A 16252-nucleotide genomic window follows, 5' to 3' on the forward strand; every position below is an offset into this window, starting at 1 on the left:
AATATAATATGATGTACTTTTGAAATTTATAACTTAGTAATATTAATATAAAACATTGCGTTTAGTAAAGTCCACAAGGGTCATCAGGGGTGATTTTTCTTTTCTATGGTGTTCTATTTTTATTTCCTGTAGTATTTTAAGGTTCCATTAATTAAAAAAACTTAAATGTCATATATAGTTCTACTATTTTATGCAGCTGAGAATTTTCTAATTAAGAGCCATAGAGCTTCAATTTCCAGATTCATGATCTTGAGAGAGGATAGTGATGAGACCATTGTGATGACAAAGGAAAGACTAAGTCAATGTGACTAACAGTTTTTCTTCTGCCAGCTGAGATTACAAGTCTGGAAGGCTGAATTACACCCACTTTATTTTAAAAATGCTTCACAATTCTGTGAACATGAATTGAGGTTTTTTTCTTCTGTCTTTATTATGGATAAGAGTATAAGACAATAAATGAGGCCTCATATATTTTATAATTCACTGATATGAAAAAAATGAAAAATGATAGTTGAACATGCAAGTTGACCATACCTAAAATTTGATAATTTGCTTTAAAATGTCTCTCGGGCATATAGAGAGTTTCTGGTACCTATAAATGTGGGTATTTCATGGTACAATTCAGAATTATCATTTTCCTTAAATGTTTTTAGACTTCCCTGAAAGTCTAAAAATGTGGAAATAAAAGATTCCTTGGAAATATTAAAATAGCATGAAATTACTTTTCTCCCTAAATTATCAAATCCATAATTAGACTCAATAGCCCTGAAGGGTCTTGAGTAATAAGGGTTCCCAGAAACCTACCTCTTATACACATTTTTTTGCACTCTTCCAGACTTTCAAATCGATTCTGATTTCCTTCACATCCCCCATATATAAATTCTTCACACTGTCGAGTGAAAATATTGAAGAAAAATCTTTTCATGATTGCTTTACATGGGCCATCATCCGCCTTGAATGCACAAAATGAATGCATAAGTTTCAGTGGTGGCAACTCAGTACCTATGAGGTAAAAACAAAAGATACAACATGTAATCTCCATCAACATTATAATAATGTTTTTCATTTCCTTTTTAATATGTCCTGATTTTAAGGAAAAGTGCAATAAAACATACTAAGAAACTATAAAAAGTTATTCAGTTATCAAAATGGTAGATAAAGTTAATAAATTCACCAAATGAGGCACAACTTCTAGACTCTTGTTAGAGAGGTATTGCTTAAATCGTACCAACCGAGCTGGGAGGGAATTGAGTAGTAGTTGTAAGGCAACTTTATTCAAGTGGATGTGTACATGATAGACCTCTTTTAACTCAGCTAATGGACTGTTCTTTGAATTTCTCTCCCTAACCCACACTTGTGTCACTTTTTACACATAAAACAACCCTTTAAAAGCAACAGAATATTCACATTCATATATATATATACACACAGACACACATATGTATATAACACTATATTAAACCATTCCCTAATTTTAAAAATTTATGTGTTTGATGTTATGAAAAATATACTTCATGGTGCTTTTTTTTTAACTTACCATATGATGCTTGGGTTTTAATAATGTTGAAATAATGTAAATAATGCTTTCTGTGTTTTAAATAGAATGAGGTAATTCTTTTGACTTCAAATTATATATTTTTTCTTTAAATATTTAACTACTAATTTTCATAACAGAATTTTGTACCCTGGGAATGGACATACACGTAGAGGAAACTCAACTAGATTTTTTAAACATTTAATTTTTTTCAAGTCTAATAAAATTAATAGAAGCCTAATATTAAATAAGGTCTATTTGTTTACCAGTAAAGATAGACACTGAAAATTGTGGGTGGTGCAACCAAAAGAATAATGACAAAAATGCCATATAATACTTCTTGAATATTTTCTGCATATTGAGTCTATGTATTTTCTATGTCTTTGGCAATTGATTATTAATCTCTTATGAGGAATATTGAAACCTATAAATGACCTAAACCAACTTTTCCTCTAGAGGGCAGCAATATTATATTGGATTAAACAGATGAGTATAAATATCTTGAAAAAAAGTGTTTTCATTCATTCTAAAATAGTTTGAACTTTGAACAACAACAAAAAAAGAATGACTGAGACTTTAATATTTTCACATAAAATATTTTTAAAGCATAAAATACAGGATAAGTTTTTGGAGTATGATTGTCTCAAAAGAAATCAGTTTTAAATTTCCTGTAATTTCAAAACGTGAATTTTTTGAAACAGAAAATATGTGTATAATAAAAGTTAAATTAGATAATTTTATTAATTGCATTCCACCCATAATATATTATTATTCTAATCATCAATTTTGAATTAATAGCAAGTATTAGTCTTAGTAATGTTAAAACTCTTTGTAACAAAATGATTGAAATGATATTGTTAATTTTTTATATGAGTCATAAAATTGCAAGTAGCCTTTACAATCTTGGAAGGGTTAAAAATACAGCTTTCTATACATAAGTTGGCATTTTCATGCTGTTTGATTCACGTGACACTAATTATTTTTGAACACGTAAATTTTATCTCAACTACTAACACTGCTTTCAATTTTAAAAAATACTAGTTAAATTTACATAATACCATCTCATTATTTTGATCTATTTGATAAGTTAATTGATTTTTTTTTCAACTGAAATAAATTGAGCTGACAGAACTGATAGAAGAGTATGTTTTTCAGGTCCAGAATTTGTTAACTTAGAATAACATATGACAGAGAATTATCATGATACAGGGATAGTTTCAGCACCAAACACGATTGTCATAAAATAGCTAACTAGCAAGTAAGAATGTTGATCAAATCTTTAAAGTTGAGTTTTATGCACATATGCATTTGTGTGTCTTCAAATTTCTCTGGAGTTATATTCAATTGACAAAATATAATATTTGTGTTTACCAACATGATTTTAAAAATAATTTTAAACCAATAACAGTGTCACTAAATCCAATAAATATCTATAGTCTATATACAAATAATTGTATCAAAGTGAGTTAAGAAATATTGGTGAATACTGACAAGTTTAAATGTCATTTCTTTTTTTTTCAAATCCTTTGGCTAACACTTTATGTTGATGAACATATCTAAAATATGATAATTTGCTTTAGAAGGTCTCTCAGGCATATAGAGAGTTTCTGGTACCTATAAATATGAGTACTTCATGGTAAAATTGTCCATTTTTCTTAAATTAGATACACAAGTACTTTTTAATAGAAATTCATAACATAAATATAATTGAGGATTGCTAAAAATACTTTCTAAAAATCGAAAAATGTATGAACCAAAATGACTTGTTAAAACACATTTTCTCTATCACTGAAGTTATAATTGTCAGTATAAGTTTAAAAATCATTGAATTTTTTTTCTGAGTGGCACATTTATGAATAATTGTAAATGCTGTTTATATTTTTTGTCTTTACTTAAGGATTTTAGAATGCTAAGCTGACATTTTGAGTTGTTATGAGAAGCCAGAAAATTTGGTGTGAAGACCCTAAGTGGTGCGCCTGACTTACAGCAGGCCCACAATAAGTATCATCAAATTTCGTATCGTGAGTTTCTGAACTCTAGACGTGTTTGTTTTGAAACCAATAAAAATGTGACCTATCAGCTCCTTAAATATGGGACCCCAGAATTCACATAACAAAGCAGGAATAAAAATATTCTGGCATTTTTAATTTTACAGCTATATACCATTATCTCAAATTGCTGTAGAAATTCTCATATAGTGTGATGTTATTCATTCCCAAGTTAACATTACTTTAGAACTTTAGAGACAAATTATTGAGGCAGTGTTTCAGATAGAAAACTTGAATAAAGATCTGTATCTGCAGAACACAGGGAAATTTACCTAATACCAGCATTGCCATGTATATTCAGAAAAATCATTTTTTATAAATCAATAATTTTATCAGGTACTAATTGATGATTTCTCTACTTTTTATTCTTAATATATTTGATAGTGTTTATCATCAAGCTAAATCTTTTTTCCATTTTCTGCGTTAAAGATATAATCACCTATAGTTCAATCTGCTATTTAGTAATTTCGCCAGCAGGTGGCGGCAGTGCACCACAAAGGCAAAAGCTGATAAACTAGCTGCAGTAGTCGTACCTAGCAATAATAGCTAATGTTGCTCACTGAGTAATTACAATACTCTTGACATTTTTGTAATTGTACCCTTTAATGATCATAACCACCTACTGAGTTAGGCATTATTATCTTCACTTTATAAATTATAAAATAGCATTGCAGAAATTAAGTAAATAACTTAAATTCATACCATAAATGATGGGTTTAAAATTGATCCTCATATGGTTTTACAATAGCTATCTCACGCATTCTTAATAACTGCATGATATTGTCACAGATATGTGACTGACATTCCTAAAGTAGCATTTGGATCAAGCATACAGTTTTAATTATATAATTTCCACTCAATCAACAACTTTTTTTTCAAACCTTCACCTTTATGAAACTAAAAATGGTTTCAATAATGGAAGTAGGTGATAATTTTCTAGAAATTTTCTAGGAGAAACACTAAGTATTAACTTTTATGAATTATATCTTGTTAATTATTAGGTGATTATTTGTCTTTATTCACACTTTAATGTATTTCTTATAGAAATCCTGTATTAGAATATTCTTTGTGCAATGATCTTGCAGCCCACACCTAAGCACAGCATCCCTGGACTCAAGCAATGGCCAGGTGTGCTGTGTGACCCACAGTGCCATGCCACTCCACCCAAAAGGGATGGAAATCTGCCTTGGTTTTCATTTCTTATTTTGAATAAACCCTTTTGAATGTTAATACTTGGGTATTGACCATGTCTCAAGCACTGTGCTGTCACTACAGATATGACAGTAAATTAGATGACAGCAGCCCCTCGTTCATGGAGCATATAGACACTAAGGACTTACATAAATATTCAGAAAGTCCTGGGTGCTGTGCGAGTGAACAGTAGGATGCCTAAATTAGCCTGAAGGTGTCAGCAATAACTTTCCTGAGACTCGAAGGAAATATTTACAGAGGTAATAATTATCTGCCAGCAGCCATGAAAAAGCAAAACACATACAGGGCAATCTAAAAGGAATTTAATCTGATCCAGTCATATAAATAGAACTTGGTTTATATTGAATCATTTGCATTTGATGTCATGAATTTTATGTCTCATAGTCTAAAGGTTACAATCCTGCCTTCCCCTCCCCTCCCCTCCCCCCACCCCATGTCCTGGGATGTTGGATAGAAGCTTACTATAATATTTGCTGCCTGAAAACATGTCATGCCCTTGACTGTAAGAATGCTTATCCTCTTGGAACTTATTTGCGAATCTAGGGCTTTCGGGTAACTTACCATCTAAGAATCCACATGCTGCTAGACTCTAATTAAAGGATTTTATTTTATTTTATTTTATTTTTTTTCTGGCAGGGAAGAAAAAAACACATGTACCTTTTGCCTTCTCCGTGTCAGAAAATGTGCCAGATGCTTTTCCACTTTTTATATAAAAACCATAGGAAATTAGTTATTTACATTATTCATTTACAGCTTAGGACACTGGTAGTCAGAAAGTTTAAATAACTTACTCAGTCTCACAAAGGTACTAGGTGGCAAACTACACCTGCAAACTCAGGTCTGTCTGATTCTAAATCCTACAAAAGATTCTTGCCTTTCACTAAATGTTCACTCTTAATTTTCTCTCTCCTAGCCCAATGGAATTGTTTTAAAAAGCTTATCACCACTCTTTTTATTGTCATTTTTGCCTTATCTAGACATTAATTCTAGATTATCCTCCCTGCTGATTTGATGGCTAAAAAATCATCTACTATTTACTTGTGAGAGAAGCAATAAAATTTGATGTATTTTTCTATTAATGAGTACTTTATTTCAATTAAATAATATACTTCTATAAAATGATGTTATGATCTTAGCATCATGTGATAAACTGTATCTCCAAAATAGAATTTTTTCAGATGTAAGATAAGGTTATTATAAAAATTAATTTTAAATAAAAAGAAAATAAAACTAGATAAAATTGCAACTAGTTGGTGAAGAGGTCTTTAAGTCTAGCTTAAATATCAAAATTCTTTGTTATCCACCTAGGTTTGGAAGCTACCTTGTAGTAATTTTAAATTCTGGCTTAATTACTGATGACTTAATTCTGGATTATTGATTGACTGTGGCAGCAGCAACAATTTCAGGAACTTCCTGGTTAACCAATATTCATTTTCTCAGTCCAGTTGAGGAAAATTGGACTGGGACAATACAGGGAACACTTGGATCTATTTGCTTCTCACTTCCCACAAGTGAGATTGCCTGTTTTTTCCCTGTTAGGACTTATTTTATCCTCCACCTTCCTTGTTTCTGTAACCTCCAGAATGTTAAAATTTTAACCCACCAACTTTTGAGAAAAAAGCTGAATGAGGGATTGAAACTCATAATGTTCAAATTCCTATTTTCAAAAAGGTACATTAGGGTTTTTACTAAATAATGCTTCATCTCTAGGAAATTTTTGTAACATGACTTCCCCTTGCAGAGCCCTCAGAGAACCAAGCTTGATTGAATCTCCTTCCTCTTTTCATCAACAGCAGCACTCTCCATGCTTCTGTCACTTTGTTTACTACTTTATACGGAAATAAACTGTCCCCCCCTTCACACTCCCCTAGGAAATGGCGAGATTCTTGAGCACCTTATCTCAGCCATACATGTTTCCCTAGCACCTTCCACAGTTTCAGGCCCAGAAGATGTATTTATTCAAACTTTATTAAAGTACACTGAACACAGTCATTTTAAAAAGCTATTGGAGATATCAAATAAGAATGCATTTATGGAAATCTTTTTTACATCTTAAACTGCTATAGAAAAATAAGCTATCATTTTGTTAATATTCTCTCATTAATACCAATGCTTGAGATTTCTGTCAGCAATTTACTAATTTGCCACAAAATGTTACGTTAAGAAAGGTATATATCCACAATAACCATCACCATACAGTCTTCTCCTTGCTCTATTTTTTATTGTTAATATTCTCATTTTTAGGCACAGAGTTTTATGGCATTAGATCTAACTTATATTGCTAGATCCTTTGGTGTCCTGGTTGACTAGATTTTTATATTAGTCTCGACTGGGAAGTTTTGATTTTGGAAATATGGGGAAGAAAGAGAGAATAGCTGAAACCTCAGATGTCTGAAGTTTCCTTTCCTCCTCACACTTTTCCTAGCCAAAGGGTAGCATCAAATATCATAGGGAGCTGTTTTTACAACATTTTGCTCCTTGCAATGGCCCAGAGCTACTCCAGTGTTTAATACTGTATGCTGAAAAAAAGAGAGAAGTGTTTCAGCTAGTTACTTGGTTTCGGACTGTTTAAAACACACATGTGCGTGTATACACACACACACACACACACACACACACATTATGTATAATAAATTTCCAAAGAAAAATATCACTTCAATCATAACTAATTTCCCTCCACAATGGAAAAATATGGTAGATTTTTTAGATTAAAATTGGGAGCTTTAACTAGCTTAAAAAGATAAATGCTTCTAATATTTTACCTGTGATAATTGTGTGTTCTTCATCTTCCTCAGAATCAGCATTAAGAGGCGCAGGGGCAAGATTAAGCAGCAGGCATATGGAAGCCCAAAGTGCGTGTATTTTCTTCATTGTGTAAATCACCTCTGAAATACAGAACCCATACATATCTAATAAATCAAGTGTTAATACGCACTCATTTACAGACTAGTAAACATCATATGTGTACTTCATATGCAAATTTCTATGCCATTTTATGTGTATACACATACATTTCTCTGTGCATACTCAATGAGTCATACTTAAAACGTATATGTAGTATTCAGAATTATGGGCAAACACATTCAGTGCATATATTTATTAATATTCAAGCAAACAGGTCATATTTCAACTTTGAAAATATAAATAAAAAGGACAGTAATTGAGAGACATGGGTAAATGCTGATCAATATGGCGAAGTATGTATTAAAGTCCATTTCCATGTGCGATTTTACTTTCTGCATTTTTCGCACAGCTATTCTTTCTCAGTTAGAACCAATAATTATTTAGGCATTTTTCTATTATTTCTTTAATGCAACTTTTAATTCCTGATTTATCTTTCCCTCTGCTCTAGTTCTTCTTTTAAAAAGGAAACACATTTGCAGAATTTTCATCTTTGTTTCCTTTAAAAAATACATTATTTACATCAATTTCCTAACCAGGTTTTCTGTCAGATAGCAGACAGCCAAAACAGAGGACAAAAGAAGTGTCTGACATTCGAGTTAGTCCTCTTTCCCAGTTCATTATTCCCCAGTTTAGGGAGTTATCTGATTCAAAAAGTTTCACAGAAAAGTGACTCTAAGTGATAAGCCATCACTCTTACACTCTAAAGGAAACAGATTTCCATAGGAGAGTGAGACTTTTCCTGTTTCAACGTTGTTTAAAGATCTATCGCCAAAAAAGAAAAAAAAAAAAGAAAAAAGAAAGAAGAAAGAAAGAAAGAGAAAGAAAGAAAGAAAGAAAGAAAGAAACACCTCTATGTTTTTAAAGATGACTTCTTCTTTGGATTTAAAGGTGGAAGGAAAAGTGTAATGATCATGCAACACAGAAAAATAAAAGAAGGGAACACTTGTTTCCTTCCTGTTCTCAGCCACCAGTGCCATTCCAGTCAGGAAGGAAAGCGAGATCTTATCGGCAAACATTCACAAATACAGGGACAGACACTCCATCAAAAACAATCTAGAGAATTATCTGGTTTTGTCTGTAGCAGATCACAGCTGCAATATACACCATTGTGGGTAGCCATATAATAATGAAGTAATAAATGCTATTATGCTTTAAGTTTCATTAAAATCACTAGTGAGATATATAACCTTTTTTTCTCACACACTTTGCAGGTGTTAACATACATTTGATTTTTAGTCAGTAGAGATGCCATATATCTTGTAAATCATACCATAAACCATTTGAATTCACAAATATATATACATATTTATATAGATACATGATTTTGAAGAATCTTTAAACTTCTAATCCTTATCGCATTTTTGAACACATATTTTTCAGAGATTCATTTATTTTCATTTGATTCTTTGAAATATACTATCCTGCTATACTTTGAGTATAAAATACAGAGTGTGCTCTGCATCGCACAGTTCAGGAAGCAGGCTGAGACTGGGGGCCTGCTGAAGCCCTTGAGAGAGAGTGCTCTAAATTCAGCAAGTTCCTCTCTTAAAAAATGGCGGCCTAGGGTATTGCCTAAACAGTACTTTAGACTTTCGTTGGGTGCTAGGATTAGAAACCAGCTCTGACAAATTTGGATCATCAGTTTATTATTCTAGAATATGTGGAACAATCTGAGATGACAAGGGCAGGCTTGCATTGGTTCTCAGAAACAGCTAGAACTGGTGAGCTGAGCACCACCAGGTATCTCTCATTGTGGCTACACTCCTTAGACAGCTTTATTTTCTCTCAGTGTGACCCAATCTTCTCTGCATAGCATGATGCATGAACAATGGACTGTCCTGGGTTTTAAACCTTAAGAGTTTTTCAATCAAAATAGTGTGACTACTTCTCTTTATGGTCCAGGCTTAAACAGCTTGAGACGAGCTCTGATAGTTTCAGCATGAAACAAGGGACACCTTTTGGACCAATCCATTTGAGTTGGGAATTGTAGGAGACCATCATAGATTTGGTGGACCCAAAACCAGCCCGGGGTCAGGAATCAGAAAATGTAATGACATGGCAAATATTAATGGAACCATATGGTTTGGGTGGTGGAAAGGGACAAGTATAACTCCCAGAAGGAGGAAATTGTTGCTTTCAGAAGGGAAGGGTGTTGGACAGATAAATGACTGTATGACTATATACCACAGCAAGCCATAGCTAAATAGTAGCATATGTAATTTTTTTAAAAAAAAAGAAAAGCAAAAGGCAAATAAGGTACATGAATTGCAGGAGGAATCAAATATCTAAATTTTTACTCAAAAATTCTGTCTGGTTCTGGGTGATAACAGATTTAATGTAGGGATGAATCCATGCACCAACTTCTATATACCATGCAAAATCTTTTTCCTTTTGGAAAAATCCAACTTTCTTAAAATTAGAAAACAGAAGTTTATAAAACACCATTTGCGGATCTCCTCCCTCCATAGATCAGCAGAGAATTTGCTGTAAAGATCTGCTTGATAAGCCCATAATCCTGGCTTTCTAATAGAAACATCTTCTTTTAAAAAAATTGACCCTATTATTTAAAAAAGTTTTAGATTTACAAAAAAAAAATTGAGAAGAATGTACAGACTTCTCATACACGTCACACCCAGTTTCCCTATTAACATGTTACATTAGTATGGCGCACTTATCATTAATATACCAAAATTGATACATTGTTACTAACTAAAGTCCATATGTTAATCAAATATCCTTAGCTTTTCCCTAGCATGTTTCTGTTCTAGCAACCCATCCAGAATACCAAATTGCTCTAGTTGTCATCTCTCCTTAACTTCCCTTGGCTGTGACGGTTTCTCAGATTTTTCTTATTTTTGATGATCTTGACAGTTTTGAATAATACTCGTCAGGTATTTTGCAGGGTATCCTCTTACTAGAATTTATCTGATGTTTTTACTCATAATTAGACCAGGGTTATGGGGTTTGGGAAAGAAGATAACAGAGTTAAAGTGCCATTTTTGTCACATTATGACAAGGATACATACTACCAACATAATTTATGACTGCTATTGATCTTAAATACCTGACTGGGGTAACGATTGTTAGATTTCTCCACTATGAAGTTACTTTCTACCCCTAACTTTCCATACTGTTCCTTTATTTATTTTTTTATACTTTAAGTTCTGGGATATATGCGCAGAACATGCAGGTTTGTTACATAGGTATACACATGGCATGTTGGTTTGCTGCACCCATCAACACATCATCTACATTAGGTATTTCTCCTAATGCCATCCCTCCCCTAGCCTCCCACCCCCTGACAGACCCCAGTATGTGATGTTCCCTTCCCTGTGTCCATGTGTTATCATTGCTCAGCTTCCACTTATGAGTGAGAACATGTGGTGTTTGGTTTTCTGTTCCTGTGTTAGTTTGCTGAGAATGATGGTTTCCAGCTTCATCCGTGTCTCTGCAAAGGACATGAACACATCCTTTTTTATGGCTGCATAGTATTCCATGGTGTATATGTGCCACATTTTCTTTATACAGTCTATCATTGATAGGCATTTGGGTTGGTTCCAAGTCTTTTCTATTGTGAATAGTGCCTCAACAAACATATGTGTGAAAGCATCTTTATAGTAGAATGATTTATACTGGGTCAAATGGTATTTCTGGTTCTAGATCCTTGAGGAATTGCTACACCATCTTCCACAATGGTTGAACTAATTTACACTCCCAACAATAGTATAAAAGAGTTTTTATTTCTCCAGCATCTGTTGTTTCCTGGCTTTTTAATGATCACCATTCTAACTGACCAGTGATGATGAGCTTTTTTTCATATGTTTGTTGGCCGCATAAATGTCTTCTTTTGAGAAGTGCCTGTTCATATCCTTCATCCACTTTTTGATGGGGTTGTTTTTTCTTGTAAATTTGTTTAAGTTCTTTGTAAATCCTAGATATTAGCCTTCTGTCAGATGGATAGATTGCAAAAATTTTCTCCCATTCTGTAGGTTGCCTGTTCACTCTGATGACAGTTTCTTTTGCTTTGCAGACGCTCTTTAGTTTAATTAGATCCCATTTGTCAGTTTTGGCTTTTGTTGCCATTGCTTTTGGTGTTTTAGTCATGAAGTCTTTGCCCATACCTATGTCCCGAATGGTATTGCCTGGGTTTTCTTCTAGGGTTTTTATGGTTTTAGGTCTTATGTTTAAGTCTTTAATCTATCTTGAGTTAATTTTTGTATAAGGTGTAAGGAAGAGGTCCAGTTTCTGTTTTCTGCATATGGCAAGTCAGTTTTCCCAACATGATTTATTAAATAGGAAATCCTTTCCCCATTGCTTATATTTGTCAGGTTTGTCAAAGATCAAATGATTTTAGATGTGTGCTATTATTTCTGAGGCCTCTGTTCTGTTCCATTGGTCTATATATCTGTTTTGATACCATTACCATGCTGCTTTGGTTACTGTAGTCTCATAGTGTAGTTTGAAGTCAGGTAGCGTGATGCCTCCAGCTTTGCTCTTTTTGCTTAGAATTGTCTTGGCTATACGCACTGTTTTTTGGTTCCATATGAAGTTTAAAGTAGTTTGTTTTTTCTAATTTTGTGAAGAAAGTCAATGGTAGCTTAATGGGGATAGCATTGAATCTATAAATTTCAATAGATGATTCAATATTTTTCAATATTTTCAATATTGATTCTTCCTATCCATGAGCATGAAATGTTTTTCCATTTGTTTGTGTCCTTTTATTTCCTTGTGCAGTGGTTTGTAGATCTCCTTGAAGAGGTCCCTCACATCCCTTGTGAGTTGTATTCCTAAGTATTTTATTCTCTTTGTAGCAATTGTGAATGGGAGTTCACTCATGATTTGGCTGTTTGTCTGTTATTGTTGTATAGGAATGCTTGTGATTTTTGTATTCTGAGACTTTGCTGAAGTTGCATATCAGCTTAAGGAGATTTGGGGCTGAGAAGATGGGTTTTTGAAATATAAAATCATGTCATCTGCAAACAGAGACAATTTGACTTCCTCTCTTCCTATTTGAATAAACTTTATTTCTTTCCCTTGCCTGAGTGCCCCGGCCAGAACTTCCAATACTATGTTGAGTACGAGTGGTGAGAGAGGGCATCTTTGTCTTGTACTGGCTTTCAAAGGGAATGCTTCCAGGTTTTGCCCATTCTATATGATATTGGCTGTGAGTTTGTCATAAATAGCTATTATTATTTTGAGATACGTTCCATCAATACCTAGTTTATTGAGAATTTTTAGCATGAAGAGGTGTTGAATTTTATTGAGGGACTTTTCTGCATCTATCGAGATACTCATGTGGTTTTTGTCATTGGTTCTGTTTATGTGATAGATTAAGTTTATTGATTTGTGTATGTTGAACCAGCCTTGCATCCCAGGGATGAAGCCAACTTGATCGTGGTGGATAAGTTTTTTGATGTACTGCTGGATTTGGTTTGCCAGTATTTTATTGAGGATTTTCGCATTGGGATATTTTCGCATCAGGGATATTGGCCTGAAATGTTCTTTTTTTTTGTTGTGTGTCTGCCAGGTTTTGGTATCAGGATGATGCTGGCCTCATAAAATGAGTTATGGAGGTGTCCCTCTTTTTCTATTGTTTGGAATAGTTTCAGAAGGAATGGTACCATCTCCTCTTCGTACCTCTGGTAGAATTCGGCTGTGAATCTGTCTGATCCTGGGCTTTTTTTGGTTGCTGGGCTATTAGTTACTGCCTCAATTTCAGAACTTGTTATTGGTCTATTCAGGGATTCGACTTCTTCCTGGTTTAGACTTGGGAGGGTGTATGTGTCCAGGAATTTATCCATTTCTTCTAAATTTTCTAGTTTATTTGTGTAGAGGTGTTTATAGTATTCTCTGATGGTAGTCTATTTCTGTGGGATCAGTGGTGATATCCCCTTGATCATTTTTTATTGTATCGATTTGCTGCTTCTCTTTTTTCTTCTTCATTAGTCTGGCTAGCAATCTACCTATTTGCTGATCTTTTCAAATAACCAGCTCCTGTATTCATTGATTTTTGAAGGGTTTTTCCTGTCTCTATCTCCTTCAGTTCTCCTTTGATCTTAGTTGTCAGATATAAAAAGAGTTCCTCTTTAAAAATTTGGCTTTTTAGCATCCTTGCTCTTTGTTCCCTACTCCCAAAGCCAAACTACATTGCTTATCCTTTATGCCTCCCTGTTTTAGTTTCAGTAAACAACTTTCCTATTACTCCTTATCTACAGAGCCCACATCTGCTAATCAATCTGTAAATTACCCCTCCCATTGTCCACCAGTGTAATCACACCCCTGCCCCTATCAAGTTAGCCAATCAAGTTCAGTGTTGATTGTATAGTCCAACTCCAGCTAACAGAGACTAGACACATGTCAGAGATGATAAATTCATCTTCAAAAAGTTTTAGTTCCGTGTTCTTCCCGTTCTTTGTTTCTCCAGTTTCTATAGTTAACTGTGCTGTAAACAACCCTTCCCACCAGTCCTAATCTATAACTTACATCTGTTCTGTTCCCTTAATTACGCACTCTACAACTATTCTTCCTGCTGAAACTACTTGTCCTACCACTGTAACCCACATCCTTGCTCTATTCAGATTAGCAAATCAAAATTAGCTTAGATTATACAGTCCAACTCAGCCAGTAAAAAAAAGACACAACAGTAAAACCCCCTCGTGTTAAAAATAAAAACCCCTGCCCACCCCTCTTGGTGTGCTTTCAAAATGACATGCGAATAACACCCTTCTACTAAGAGAGGAGACCACCCCTCATATTGTCTTATGCCCAACTTCTGCCTCCAAAGAAAGAAGAAGTAAAAACTAAAAGGCAGAAATGAAATCCACAGGCAGACAGCCCAGCGCTGTGCCCTGGGCCTGGTAGTTAAAGATCGACCGCTGACCTAACCAGTTCTGTCATCTATAGATTCCAGACATTGTATGGAAAAGTATTGTGACAATCCCTGTCCTGTTCTGTTCCATTCTGATTACTGGTGCATGCAGTCCCCAGTCATGTACCCCCTGCATGCTCAATCAATCACGACCCTCTCACACAGACCCCCTTAGAGTTGTAGGCCCTTAAATGGGACAGGAATTGCTCACTTGGGGAGCTTGGCTTTTGAGATGCAAGTCTGCCGAAATTCCCAGCTGAATAAAGCTCCTTACTTCTTTAACCCGGTGTCTGAGGAGTTTTGTCTACAGCTCGTTCTGCTACATTTCTTGGTTCCCTGACCAGGAAGCGAGTTGATTAACAGAGGCCGAGGCAGCCCCTTAGGCGACTTAGGCCTGCCCTGTGGAGCATCCCTGTGGGAACTCTGGCCAGCTTGAGCGGATCCTGAGAGTGCTCCCGGCTAGGCATTTGCCCCAGTGGAATGCCTCTTTAGAGCAGTGCATGGCAGGCCCCCGCAGAGGGTCAACGCAGTGGCTGAACACCGGGAAAGAACTGGCACTTGCAGTCTGGACATCTGAAACTTGGTAAGACTGGTCTTTGGAACTTGCCCACTCCATTTGAGTGGAAGCGTGGCCTGATCACCCACGGCTTGTCTGTACCAACACTTTGGTTTTTGTTTTTAACTTGACTTGGATTGCTTGATACTCTGGTTTTGGTTTTGACCTGACTTGGATTTCTTGATGCTCTGATTTTGGTTTTGACTCTGGTTTGGTGTAAACTGTAAAAGTGTCTGTGTGCCCTTTTTACCCGTTCTTTGTTTTGCAGTGTGCATGTGGTGTGAGTGTAGTGTTTTGTCTCAAGGAAGCATGGGTCAGGCACAAAGTAAGCCCACCCCACCAGGAACTATGTTGAAAAATTTCAAGAGAGGATGTAAGGGAGAGTATGGTGTTACTCTGACACCAGGAAAAGTTAGAACTTTATGTGAAATAGACTGACCAGCATTAGAGGTGGGTTTCCCATCAGAAGTAAGCCTGGACAGGTCCCTTGTTTCAAAGGTATGGCACAAGGTAACCTGTAAACCAGGGCACGCAGACCAGTTCCTGTACATAGATACTTGGTTATAGCCGATTTTAGATCCCCTCCCTCCGGCCCCACAGTGGTTGAGAGAACAGCAGCATAAGCGGCTGACAGAGGCAAGGAAAGACCAGCAGAGAGAGAGAGGGAGGAAAGAGACAGAGAGGAAAAGAGGCAAAGAGAGAGAGAAAGTGACAGAGAGGAAGAGATAGAAAGACAAAAAGGGAGTCAAGGAAAGAGAGAGAGCGATATACAAGTAGTTAAGAAAAAAATACAGTGTACCCTATTCCTTTAAAAGCCAAGGTAAATTTAAAACCTATAATTGATAATTAAAGGTATTTTCCATAACCCTGTAACACTCCAATACCACTTTGTTGTCAGTGTAAACAAGGGAATACCCCAAAAGCACTGAGGCCACTGATAACCCCTAGACTTCTTATCAAAAATCCTTAACCCAGTAACCTGCGGATGGCCCAAATGCATTCAATCTGTAGTGGCAACTGCTTTGCTAACAGAAGAAAGTAGAAAAATAACTTTTAGGGGAAACCTCATTGTGAGCACACCTTACCAGTTCAGAAGTATCCTAAGTTAAAAAAAAAAAAAAAAAAGACAA

General features: G+C 35.1%; 1 protein-coding gene across 3 annotated transcripts in view; it reads right to left on the bottom strand.

The window, feature by feature from the left end:
* TFPI (tissue factor pathway inhibitor) overlaps positions 1-16252 on the bottom strand; it is an 87387-nt gene that overhangs the window by 29168 nt on the left and 41967 nt on the right. For all 3 annotated transcript variants that reach the window (XM_030803344.1, XM_030803345.1, XM_012501700.2), the window contains exons 2-3: positions 7557-7679; positions 805-1002 (exon numbers count right to left, since the gene is read on the bottom strand). In XM_030803344.1, the coding sequence (XP_030659204.1) occupies positions 805-1002; positions 7557-7665 (307 nt within the window). In that variant the 5' untranslated portion in view covers positions 7666-7679. The remainder of the gene's footprint in view (positions 1-804; positions 1003-7556; positions 7680-16252) is intronic.

The sequence above is a fragment of the Nomascus leucogenys genome, chromosome 22a, assembly GCF_006542625.1.
Source record: "Nomascus leucogenys isolate Asia chromosome 22a, Asia_NLE_v1, whole genome shotgun sequence".
Classification (NCBI taxonomy): domain Eukaryota; kingdom Metazoa; phylum Chordata; class Mammalia; order Primates; family Hylobatidae; genus Nomascus; species Nomascus leucogenys.